We start from the raw sequence: 12,624 nt of genomic DNA, 5'->3' as shown, positions 1-12,624 counted from the left end.
CTATAACGAAGAGCTAAACTAAATACTATCATTATCCGTGGCAGCCAGGAGCACAGACTTCACATCAGGTGCCTGGGCTCAAATCCTGTCACCATCATTTTGGTCAAGTTGGTCTTTGGACAAGTGCTTTAACCATTTTAGGCTTCTGTTTCCTTATTATGGGGCTACTGAGAGTACTAGCCTCAAAGCATTTCCATGGGTAATGGGAAGCCCAGTGCTTCATGATGGGATAGTTCATGTAAAGTGCCTAGTACAGTGCCTGAGTCATGGCTTTACTGTTATTACTAGCTACTGATACTAGTTGTCAGAACATATTTGAGAGATCCCAGTAGCATAGAAATCTTGAATCTGAACACAGCACGTTCTGCATGCTGTCTCCCTTCTCTGTTCCTTTTGGCAGTGATAGGTAATCTCAGCTGATCAGTTACCCACTTAGCAGGAGCCCTGGGGGCCTGTTTTAACACCTCCACCCCTGGAACTCCTTTGGACTGTCAATGATGCCTCACATACATCTCCTACACTCCAATACCATTCTCATCCTTAACCAGGTCCTCACACAGTCATGTGGATTACACAAGAGCCCTCATAATTAGTCTCCTTGCTTCCTTTTTCACTCTGCCAAATGAGATTTACTGCTATTCAAGAGGACTTTCCAAAACCCAAACCAGATGATCATTCCCTTGCTCACCCCTCTCCTGTGGCTTCCCATTACTCCCAGGAAACAACCGAACCCAGATCCTTTATCATTACCCACGAGGGCCCTTGCTGTAAGACCTCTGCCTGGCTCTGCAGCTTCATTACTTCTGCTTCTCATGTCCTCTCTGGAATCCAGCGGTGCAGCCTACTTCCCAGGGGCCCCTTGGTGTCGTGGCCCTCCGTAGACATACAAAAGTGTAGAACTCTTTGTCCCTGTCTCTTAGAGTTGTACTCCTGCTTCAAAAGTAAATTCCAGCCACTTCCTTTTGGAAGCCCTCCTTTACCAGGTCTGGGTTAGCTGGCCCTCCTCTGTACTCCCATGATACCTTTGTTTTCCTGTCTTCTCCACTAGCATCTGATATTCGGAAGGGAATATTCTTACTCATCTTCATACATTCCTATTGAGAAAGGACTGACGAGATGAATGGATGGTGGTTGGATGGAAAGGTGGGTAGATGGATGATTGAAGGGATAGATGAATGGACAAATTCAACAAAAAAAGTGGCAAAATCTCGAATCAGATCTTACACCCAGGTACCTCCAGAAAGGTGATCAGCAGTACTTGCAGTGCTTCATGGTTCAGGCTGGAAAGCAGTATGACCTTGCAACTCACAGCCTGTGGGCTTTCGACATTGATGCTGCCCATTGTTCTAGCAGGTAAAGCTGAAAAAGAGTGCTGATCTCCGAGGGACGGGGGGATAGCCAGGAGGGCTTTATCTTATCACTGACCTGGCCTATGGTTGGTGTCAATCCCCTCAGGTCTGCCCTCACATGAGTCCCATTTGGTCCTTTTCATCCAGGCCTGATGGATCTGTTTTCAGCTTGAACCACAGCAGGAGAGTTTCACCTCTGGATACAGGGTGACAGAGCAGTGGATGACATGAGGGATGGAGGGCATCATGGCCACAGCCCCTGTCTGCAGCCCAGTGCTTCCCTGTTCCTCTACCAGGAGAACGACACATTGTGTACTATTCATTTTCCTGCTCAGGAGCTGCTCTACAGCAGCCACGTGGGAAATGCACTTTATGCAGCTTGGAGCCTCCATCAGCCCTTCAAGGAAGACCTTTCAGCTGGCTCAGTTTGCTAAGTAAACGTGAATAAACCCTGGAATGAACTGGAAATGAAATGGAGCATCAGACTCCTTATGATAGGGAGAACCAGCATGAGGCCCGCCCAAGCTGAAGCGGAAAAACCCAGAGGCTCTGGGAGAACAAGCCGGGTCCAGCTGCCCTGGAAGCCTCATCAGGGTTTATGAAGCAGCAGGCAGAGCACAATTGGCTCAGTTTGGTTGTGTTTTTATTTTTGTCCAGCCACAAATACTGAAAAATGATTCCTTCCCTTCCTGGAGCTTTGGAGCCAAGCTGGTTTTATTTTTAGCTTCAACTCTGGTTTAGGGCTTTTAGCACACTAAACACCCTACCCACTGCAGGCCTCGGTGGGCTGAATTTTAGGATTTTTGCCTAGACTGAAGTGTTAGTCGTCTGAATATAACTGTCACCCGGCTCTGTGCAGCTGTGACAATAGAGGGTGGTTCCAGACAGACACGTAGAGACCCAATTCTGGCCTTAGGGACCTCCAAGAGAGTTTTTTTCAGGGAGGGAAATGTATTCAGGATGGATGGTTGTCTGAGCTGGGGCTGAGGAGGTGGTAACCCTGAATGAAAGGAAGGAAAGGGGGGAGGAGAAAGAAGAAAGGAAAAGAGGAAGGGAACTGTCAGTTATTACAAGGCTTTGAGAGGTTAGTGGTTCAGAACTTGGGCGCTGGAGGCAGACTGCCTGGGTTCAGATGCTGACCCTACCACTTCCTAACACTGTGGCCTTGTGGAACGTACTCATCCTCTCCAGGCATCAGCGTCCTCATCTATGAGATGTGGGTAGTAATGACGCCCGCTTCCAAGCTCTCCTGCCTGTGATTGTGCCCATCCAGCATGTAGCATAGCATCTGATGTGCAGTTAGGACTGCATCATTTTTATTATTATCTCCATGCTCTTATTGCAGTGCTAGACACTTGGGCACACACTGTGTCATTAAGAATTTCTGTAACCCAATGTATAGGGTTATTTTGAAGATGGAACACTGAGGTTCAGCAGGCCAGGTAACTACCCAAAAGTCCCACAGGGAGATCAAGATCTAGTTAGACCTGAACCCAGCTTTGGCCAAAGTCATATCACCGCACCTTCTCTGGGATCAGTGCTCCCATATGACATCAAAGGACATATCACAGACTTATGGGAGCTGCTCTGAAGAGCAACTAGATTACCCATCACTCTTCTCTCCCCTGGGCTCCTCCTGTATTTCCATTTTAGTGACAAGAACATGAACAGTGGATACTGGGAGTGATCACTGGTCACAGGGCACCTGGGTGGCTCAGTTGGTTAAGCGTCTGACTTCGGCTCAGGTCATGATCTCACAGTTTGTGAATTCAAGCCTTGCTTTAGGCCCGGTGCTGACAGCTCAGAGCCTGGAGCTTGCTTCAGATTCTGTGTCTCCCTCTCTCTGTCCCTCCCCTGCTTGTGCTCTGTCTCTCTCTACCAAAAATAAATAAACATTGGGGCGCCTGGGTGGCTTAGTTAAATGTCCATCTTTGGCTCAGGTCATGATCTCGTGATTCGTGAGTTCAAGCCCCACGTTGGGCTCTGTACTGTCAGCTCAGAGCCTGGAGCCTACTTTGGATTGTGTGTCTCCTTCTCTCTCTGAACACCCCCCACCCACCTCTCGTGCTCTGTTTCTCTCTCTCTCTCTCTCTCTCTCTCTCAAAAATAAATAAACATTTAAAAATTTAAAAAAAAAAAAAAAAAAAAGCAAACACTGGTCACACTCATGGAAACAGAAAGTAGAGTGCCGGCTATCAGGGACTGGGGTGGGGAGTTGTTCAATGGTGATAGTGTTTCAGTTTTGTGAGATGAAAAAGTTCTGGAGATCTGCACATTATGAATATACTTAACACCACTGAACTGTACACTTGAAAATGGTTAAGATGGAAAATTTCATGTTTTTGTTTTTTACCACAATTAATAAAACATTACAGAAGAGCACTAGTGTGGGAGTCATGCTGCTTTTGGGGTGTCGCTGGGAACTTGAGCTTATCCGTCCAACTTCTCAGCCTCTTGTCTGGTCTCCTTGCAGTCAGGGGGCCCACAAACAGCATCACTGGACCACACCTGCCCACACATACCATGAGCCCCTTCAGGGCTGAGCAACACACTTCTGACAGGAGCCTTATTCTGGGGTCTTCAAAGCTCCTCTCTCACATGCTTTGCCCTTTCTGACCTCCTGCTTGTCCCCTGTCTCTTAGAAATTTTTGGCCATCAACCTGGGACAAAAGGGGGAAAGTAGCAAAATCCCCCCAGGGAAGCATGTCTGCTTGGCGTGGTGGAGAGAGTGTGGGCTTTGGGCAGAAGCAGGGAAGAAGCTCATCTTATCTTTTCTTCAACTTGCTTAACTCTAAGATAGGATAGTATGGTTGTCCCAGGTAACGAAATGGGCGGCTTACTCCAAGCCAAAATTTCAACCAGGCTATAAACTGTTCTTTTGCTGCAGGAGATTCTGAGGATTCTGGGGACAGGTTTGGAGACACTGGTTTGGGCACTCACTGATGAGGCTGTGTAAAGATGCTAGGACAGAGAGTCATGGGAGTGGGCAGGGATGAGGGTCTCCCTCTTGGCCTCCTACTCCCCAGAGAACAGCCTTCTTGGAGGCCACAGTAAGGGCTTGGTGTCCCTTGAAAACTCATGTGGCCTTCTTCACTGTTGGCATTAGCATTGACCATTCTCAGGAGAGCATGAGATTGGCTCTGTTGCTGCCATCCAATGTGGGGCATCCCTTCTGGGAGGACTTTACCTCCAGCCACATGGCTTGCCCAGACTGTGGTTTTTGACCCAAAGCTGACCGCTCCGTTAGGCACAGCGGGGACAGTGCTCAGGGCCAACAATACTTTCAGAGGCCCATGAAAATGTTTTCATTTCTTTTAAAATTAGAAGGAAAAAAAAAGCCTTTCAGGTCAAAGTGAATGTTATAATATATAATATTAATATATTTTTATACCAACATAGTTATAAAATGTGATATTAATTTTTTATATAGAGTTAGGGGCATGCAAAGGCAAAAGTGCCAAGGGCCCATGAAAGTTATAATACAGCCCCGCTCCAGGCTGGCAGGGATTCCATTTGGCCCCTCAACCCATGGCCTCTTCTGTTTCCATAGTAACTGCTATCTCCCTACTGCAACCACCACCACTATCTAGGATGAAATACTCTCTCTGGTATTTTATTTCTTTTTAGGGACCCATTTTGCATATCAGTTTCATCGCTTGGCAATTGCTACCTGGAGCACATGGCCGGAAAATTTCAAAAGCCTTGTCTGGAATCTGTGGGAAAGAATGGTGTGATCAATTAGTGATGTCTGTCCTAGGCTCTTGATGGGGAAGCGACAGCACATGTGCGGTGTTCTTGCCTTTGACTGACCTTTGCTTTGTATCTCCAACTTGACTGCAAGCCTTGCAAAGCAGAATATGCCTTAACATGCTGTGCATCCCATGTTGAAATATCTAGAAAGTCTCTTAATACCTGTTGATTGATTGAAGTGAGTATCTGTGAATACTCTTAATCCATTTAATGTCTCCTGATACCCTTTCATTCTGTTCTTTATCTCTAGGCGCCTGAACAAGAATAAGCTCCAGGTCCTTCCAGAATTGCTTTTCCAGAGTACACCAAAGCTCACCAGACTGTAAGTAGAGCCGAATTATGTTCTCTACCTGGTGTCCTGCCTGGCTTGGGTGATATGGATATTGTGGTTGCCTTTGTGAATGGAGCCTGGTACCATGCAGAGCTTGGTAGTTAGGCCATATGTATGGAGACTAGGAGCTGGGCTTCAATATGGCGTGCCCCTACACTCCCCTCCACACCCGACTTTTGCTCCCATTCTTCAGATATCAGTGGCTTAAGTGGCCAATGAGGGCTGGTGGCTTGTGGTAGTAGATCTCTTCTTTGCAAAGAAGGACACACTGCCATTTAACATGGTCTGACCTCACCTCAGGGAAATGCCCTGGGGATGGGATTTGAGGTAGGTTTACTCAAAAGAGACACCAGTGGTCTCAGAGGGCATTGTATTGGACTGAACACTTTAACCTCACCATCCTGCAGACCAGAACAACTCCAGCCCTTTGCCTGCTTCCTACCTCCGCCAGTCTGAGAACCCTGGGTCTGGAGATCTATGATTTTGTGGGAAAAGGAAGAAACATCTTAAATTTTGCTTTATCTTCTGGAATGGTCCAAGACATAATGCAGGGGGAAGATTGGAGATGTTTCTGTGCATTTATTCAGTATGAGAGTTTGGAGGTTCAAGGAACTTGAGATGCACGTCAGAATGGAGATTGCGGTTGGCATATTGTGGGCATTAAGCAAGTGTTAATTAATTGACAGTGAATGGCTCTATGATTCTGAGCCTATAAGTCATACTGGCAGTGACTCGTGTAGTTCATGGGGTGAACTGGGTTGGCCCAAGCCTTGATTTTCTGAATGGAGTGACAGTGTCTGGCTGCTTAGTAGCCAAGCAGTGAGATTTACAGCCTGGGTGGGAAGACTGTAACATTACTGGGGAGGCTCCAAACTTGTGGCCCCCATTTACATTCCCAGTGGCTGTGTTTAATACCTATTTATGCAGTCAAACAATGCATGTAGGCTCCAGGATACATTGGGAAATACAAAACACATGTCAGTGTGTGTGCTTAAGAATGAGTTCTGAATTAGGAGTCTGTATCTATATCTATATCTGTGTGTGCATACACAGAAAGAGACTATATACATAAATGTATTTTAAAGGACACTTTGTTGGAACAGGAACCACAAGGGTTGGCTGGTGTTTAAGTGGTACAGCAGCGTTGTTCGCCTTCTCTAGGACACACCTGTACCTTGTCAAGGTCTTCTCGTGCTGTGTACTGCATTTCTCTAGCTCGGTCCACCTGGCTGACTTTGCTATCTGTGGGGAAGAGTATGCCCCCCTTTTCACCTTTCCACACTGAATCCATCTTGATGGGTATGAGGATGACTAAAGTGATGTTCAGCAGCCTGAGCGTCTAGCTGAGCTGGATAAAGAATATTAAATGGGCATATGGGGAAACAACCTGGTTTTTAATTTCCTCTTCCTATGTAGTTCTTTCCTTACATGCTCACCTAATAGTTGTCTTTCCACCCAGCACCACATTGTGCCTTTTCAACCTGCTCCTAAATAATGCTGACTCTAAGCTCTTCATCTGGAATCTCAGCATCACGTTCTAAGCAAACAGAAGGTGTCTGTGGGGCTGGGGCTGCTGGAAAGCTTTGAGCAGGTGGGGTCTGAGTGTTCCACTTGTTGCAGGGTGTCAAGCGGGCTGGTTCTTGCTCATGGAACATGGCCTCATAGCTGCTCCCATCAGATGATGCCCATTTTGTGCGAGGCTGCTTTTGATGCAGGCAGAGGAGGAATTTCAGGCAGTGATAACAGGTCTCTGAGATGCTGGGGGCCAGGCCCAGGCAGGCAGCCTAGGGCATGGGAACCCCCAGGGTGGTATCCTGTCACTTTCTGAGAGAGGTTGGGGGGGTCATTTTCCCTTCTGTGCCTGAATATCCCCATCAGTATAAGGCTGACACTCCTCTTCCCTTTTATCTTCCTCGCCAAGTAGCTGTGAGTATCAGATGAGATCATAGTGTGTGTGCATTTGTTTTCTAGGGTTTACAGTGAGGGGTGAGTGTAATTACCAAGATAACTAGTGTTACTCCCGCACTTCCCATTTTCTCAGCTTTGCTCTCTGATCTCTTTCTTCCGGATGCACGAAGACACTGGCAGTTGCTATGGGCACTGAGGTGGATGACTCTGAGCTTTTGCTTCAAGCCAGAGAGCTGCAGCTGGGAAGGCAGGCACGACATTTGACTCAGTCTGTCATCTGTCCTGCTCCAGGTCCTAGCCAGGCACAGAAGTGGGCACACATAAGCACTCAGTGAATGGGTAGATGAATAAGTGAAGGATATAGGCCTAAGTATTATAAACAGTGCCCTTAGGGAGCTTTGGTTCTTTTATCCTTCACTCATTCATTCATTCCTTCATTTATTCAGTAAGCTCTTCCTCTGTGCGTGTTCCAACCTGGCCTCTGCTGGGTTTTCAGGTACAGACATGAAGGATGCCCACTTCTCTGTATGCCTCATCATGACACATTCTGAATGGCTGCCAAAAAGCTTAGAGCTAAATATAATTTTTTTTTTATTTAAGCAACTATATTAACTCAGGTTTCGGCTATAATCAGCAATCTCTTTTTTCTCTCTGGGCTTGATCTTTGATTTTTCTTAATGGCCCTATTGTGTCTTTGTCTTATTTTGCAGGGTACAAATTAGAAATCAATAAATGTGCAATCATGGGTGTGTATACATATGTCACTAGCTCTGTAAAGGAGTGTTGCATCTCAATAGACACAGTGAACCATTTTCCAGGGAATGCTAAATGTGGGTACTGTGTGGCTGTCTACTCCGTAGCATGCCATGTGGGATAAGTAGCAATTCTGGACACGCCTTTTCCTTTCTTATTAGATCTGTAGACAAAAACTGCTTAATACTCACTATTTATCCAAAGAATACCTTTTGTTAAGGCTATGGATGTGTAATAAGATGTTTGGAGGAGTGATGGGAAAGGGAAATAATATTTGTTGGAAACCTGCTATTATAATAACACTACTAACCACTAGGTGACAGAAATGTGACTAAAATTAGTTTAATCCAAAGAGGAAAGATACTGGTTTATATGCCTGGAAAGTTCAGGGACAGTTATGGACAGCTTCAGGAACAACTGGATCCAGGGGCTTGGTGAAGTTATTGGGACTTCATGTCACTCCTTACATCTTTTGTAGCAGTGCACGTGATGGTGAGCAAAAGCAGAAGACCCAGGGTACTAATCTGGCAATCCGGGTGGAGTCAACAGTCCTTCAGAAAAGAACCAGTGGTAGATTGCTTAGCTTGGTGACACGTCCATGTCTGAGCACATCATTATTGCCAGTGAGGTGGTGTCCTCTGACCAGTCAAGTTTTGGAAATGGGTTCATCCCACTTGTTTGGGGATGAGAGTTTTCAGGGCTTGGGAATGGGTTTCCCAAAAGAAAGAAAAATTCTGTTATCCAAAGATGGGGGAAATGATGCCAAACTTGAAAACAACAGATGTTGGGGCGCCTGGGTGGCGCAGTCGGTTAAGCGTCCGACTTCAGCCAGGTCATGATCTCGCGGTCCGTGAGTTCGAGCCCCGCATCAGGCTCTGGGCTGATGGCTCAGAGCCTGGAGCCTGTGTCCGATTCTGTGTCTCCCTCTCTCTCTGCCCCTCCCCCGTTCATGCTCTGTCTCTCTCTCTGCCCCCAAAATAAATAAACGTTGAAAAAAAAAAAAAGAAAGAAAACAACAGATGTCTACAAATTCATTGAGCAACGACTTTGGGCAGTCTGCTGTGCTTTAACTGAATGCGTTGGATCCTCAGAAACACTTCAAGGTAATAACAATTGCAAACCCATTGGCTGGCAGGTACTGTTCTGAGCACTTGAGGTATAATTCATTTGATACTCCTTACAGCCCTGTGGGGTGATACTATGACTAGCATTATTCTATAGATGTGAAACTGAGGCTTAAAGAAGTTAAAAAGTTGCCTGATATCCTACAACTACTTAGTGACAGAACCAGAGTTCACATTTGGGTAATCTGACTCTGGAGTCTGTGCCGTTTTTCTACTATAGGCAGCAACCTGCCTCATTCCTCCCATTTTATATAGAGGCAACTATATAAAACTATATAAAACTCAGAGTTTAAATTACTTACTCATATAGCCCACATTTCTAAGAAGTAGCACTACCCTGGGGACTTTGCCTCAATGCTCAGACTTAACCTTTACACTAATCCTATAGAGAGAATCATTATCACATCTACTTCTGACGCCGAGAGGGGTTATCTAACTTACCCCATTGCTGTATAACCAGGATACAATGGAACTGGGACTCAGATGTGTGTCTGTGTCACTACAGAGTCCTTTGGTTTTCTACTATGCCAAGCTAGCTATTGTGGAGACCTAAAATGATGATAAAAAGGATTGATAATGGACCTGTCATATGTCCAAGTGCTTCTGTCAGGACTTGCTGACCACTCTACCTCCATCCACCCTCAGATCCAGCACCAGTAATTCATTGATCCATGTGTATATTAATGGTGTATCTGTCCTCTTCCTGTTTTCAAGCACACAGAGTACTGGACAGAGAATCCTAGAGCTTGGGAGTGCCCTAAAGATTAGGTAACATCACTGTGGTCTGTAAAGGGCTAACAAGGTCTCTGCCATGCCTTGGGCACTCAATAAAATAAATATTAGCTTCCCCCAATCCTGACATAGATCAGAAGGTTCTCGAGTGTTGGGATTATGTTTCTGCTCCTCCTAAGTTCCCTACCACTCCTGACTCAGAGCTGGGCATAGGAGGTGGCAGTAGAGTGGAGGGCTTAAGGGGCTGTGAGCTCGTGGACAAGTCATTTAACTTCCCCGGGTCTCAGGTTCATCATCAGTACAATAAACAAGAGAACCTACTTCTCTACATTGTTATGAGGATAGATGGAAGTGGCCCATGGGCAGCCTTCAGCATTGACTGTAGCACATAGCAAGTGCTCAATGAAAGATGTCTGTGGTCGACTTTGCTGGCCGACTGAGGCGAGCAGTGCATATGCTATGGCTCTGGCATCAGTGGTGTCAACACTTCAGCACCTGACAGGGTTCAGGCTCCGAGAGAGATGAAGATGAGGCGGCGGTGCCCTTGAAGTGGGAAGATCCTGGTGTTCAGAATGGTCCTCCACCACCCACAAGCTCTGTGGCCTAAGACATGTTACTTTCCCTCTCTGGGCCTCAGTTGTCTCATCCAGACAGGATGGCACAGAGCATGGTCTGTTACATGGTCTATAGGTTATTAATTTCTCCTTTTTTGTGTCCCCTTCCAGCTTTCTCTTTCACCTACCCATGGGAGAGGGAGTGAGGGATTTCTGTTTTTTTGGAGGTTAAAGGGTTAATGTTGCCAGAAATCCTTAGAAGGGGCAGAAGACAAGGTGAAAACAGTGATTGAATGTCCTCTGCATTCTACTCATTAAAGAGCTTTAAGGAGATGAGGGGCACAGTGGTTCACAGCCGGTTTTTAAGAGTTGGACTTTGCCATATGAGGATGAGCGGGTCCTGTTGGCCCCTCTGTTCTGGATTCATGTCCAAAGAGCCCATTCAGTGTTTGGTAGTGGTTTTCAACCTGTCCCTGAATAAGCAGCTTGATAGCAGCAGCACAGAAGCCTCCAATCATTCTCCACTCAGTTCTACGAGGTATTTGACAGCTTTAAAAACATGCCATTGGGGTTAAACCCCCTGGCCCTTACTCGCATCTGCAGAGTTGCAAGAGACTTGGAAGGTTAATCCCTCAGGCCTCTGAAAACACTCTGAAGTGTGGCCAGCCAACTAGCCCCAAGTCACTGGGGCTGTTGTCATGGTGGAGCACCATCCCTCCCAGAAGTAAAGGCTGTAAAACCTCATTTTCCAGGGAACTTCCTTCCAATGAGGGAGACCTCCTCTGAACTCTCCTCTCTGCTTGCTTGTAGCTCTCCTTCCTTTTCTCCATCGTCCCGTCTTGTCACTGCCTTGCGTGTACGTGCCATGTACTCCCCCACACACAGAAAGTTGCATTCAGCAAGGTGGTCCAGTGCCTCTTTGAGGCAGCCCAGTGCGAGAGTAAAGAATGTGGCCTTTGGAGCCGTACACACCTGGGTTGGGGTCCTACCCTCTGGTGACCCTGAGCAAGTGACTTCAACTTTCTCAGCCTCGGGTTGATTCACTGTGCAACAGAGGTCACAGCCACAGCTCCGGTCTTTGTTTGCTTGGGCTGCCATAACAAAGTATCTCAGATGGGATGGCTTAAACAGCAGAAATTTGTTTTCTCATAGTTTGGATCCTGGAAGTTTGAGATCAGGGTGCTGGCAGGGTTGGTTTCCTGAGGCCTCTCTCCTTGTCTTAGAGCCAGTATCTTCCTGTGCCTCTACGTGCGGTTGTCCCTCTCTTCATGCTCAGCCCTGGTGTTTCTTCCTCTTCTCATAAGGAAACCAGGCATACTGGCTCAGGGCTCCTCCCTAATGGGTGTGTTTTAACTTAATCACCTCTATAAAGACCTGATCTCTAAATACAGTCACATGCTGAAGGAATGGGTCCAAGGGCTTCAATTTTAGGGGGACACAGCAGCCCACAATAGTTCCCAAGTGCATATTACATCGGGTGCTTTGTGACCTGCTTCTATGTGAATCCTCCTTCTTCATCTCAGGTCTAGGAGGTGAGATACTATAATATTTCCTTTTTAGAGATGAAGAAACAGAGTCCTAAAGATTTGGACAGCTTGCCCAAGGTCACAGAGCCAGTAACTGGCAGAGCCAAAATTCAAACCCAAACTTGCCTGACTCCAGAGCCTACATTCCTTACTGTACTTATGAGAAGTTAATAACTAGTTAATGTGCTGGGCACTTAGTAGAAGCTCAGTTAATGTTTGTTCCTTTATGTCTTTGAAGCCCTCAGTGGGCCAAGGCGTGTTGAGTGACTGGGGCCCCATACCTCTAGGTAGTACCTTTTGCAGTTCGTAGATCCTTTTGTAGCCACCTTTAGTCTTCCAGTTCTACATTAAACTTGAAAACATAACTACATGCAATATGTGTCACCATAAAACTCTATATCAATGTGAAACAATACTATAAAAGTGAAACACCAGTGGAGAAAACAAAAACCATACTACCCAGTTTTCTAGCAGAGTTGTTATCTGATGTGGTGAAATGATAATAGGGCGATGGGGAAACCAATCCATCAGGATGGTGGGGGGTTCAGAACCGCCTGCCTGCTGGGAGCTGCATCCCAGAGACCGGCTCCCCCTGTG

General features: G+C 46.4%; 1 protein-coding gene across 1 annotated transcript in view; it reads left to right on the top strand.

Moving 5' to 3' along the window:
• SLIT3 (slit guidance ligand 3) overlaps nt 1-12,624 on the top strand; it is a 595,338-nt gene that overhangs the window by 96,463 nt on the left and 486,251 nt on the right. The window contains exon 4 of the mRNA XM_040444444.1: nt 5,350-5,421. Coding sequence (XP_040300378.1) covers nt 5,350-5,421 — 72 coding nt within the window. The remainder of the gene's footprint in view (nt 1-5,349; nt 5,422-12,624) is intronic.

This window comes from Herpailurus yagouaroundi, unplaced genomic scaffold (genome assembly GCF_014898765.1).
Source record: "Herpailurus yagouaroundi ecotype Mexico unplaced genomic scaffold, PumYag 29, whole genome shotgun sequence".
NCBI classification, from domain to species: Eukaryota; Metazoa; Chordata; class Mammalia; order Carnivora; family Felidae; genus Herpailurus; species Herpailurus yagouaroundi.
Note: the sequence above shows the minus strand (reverse complement) of the source record. Positions and strands in the feature narration are given on the sequence as shown.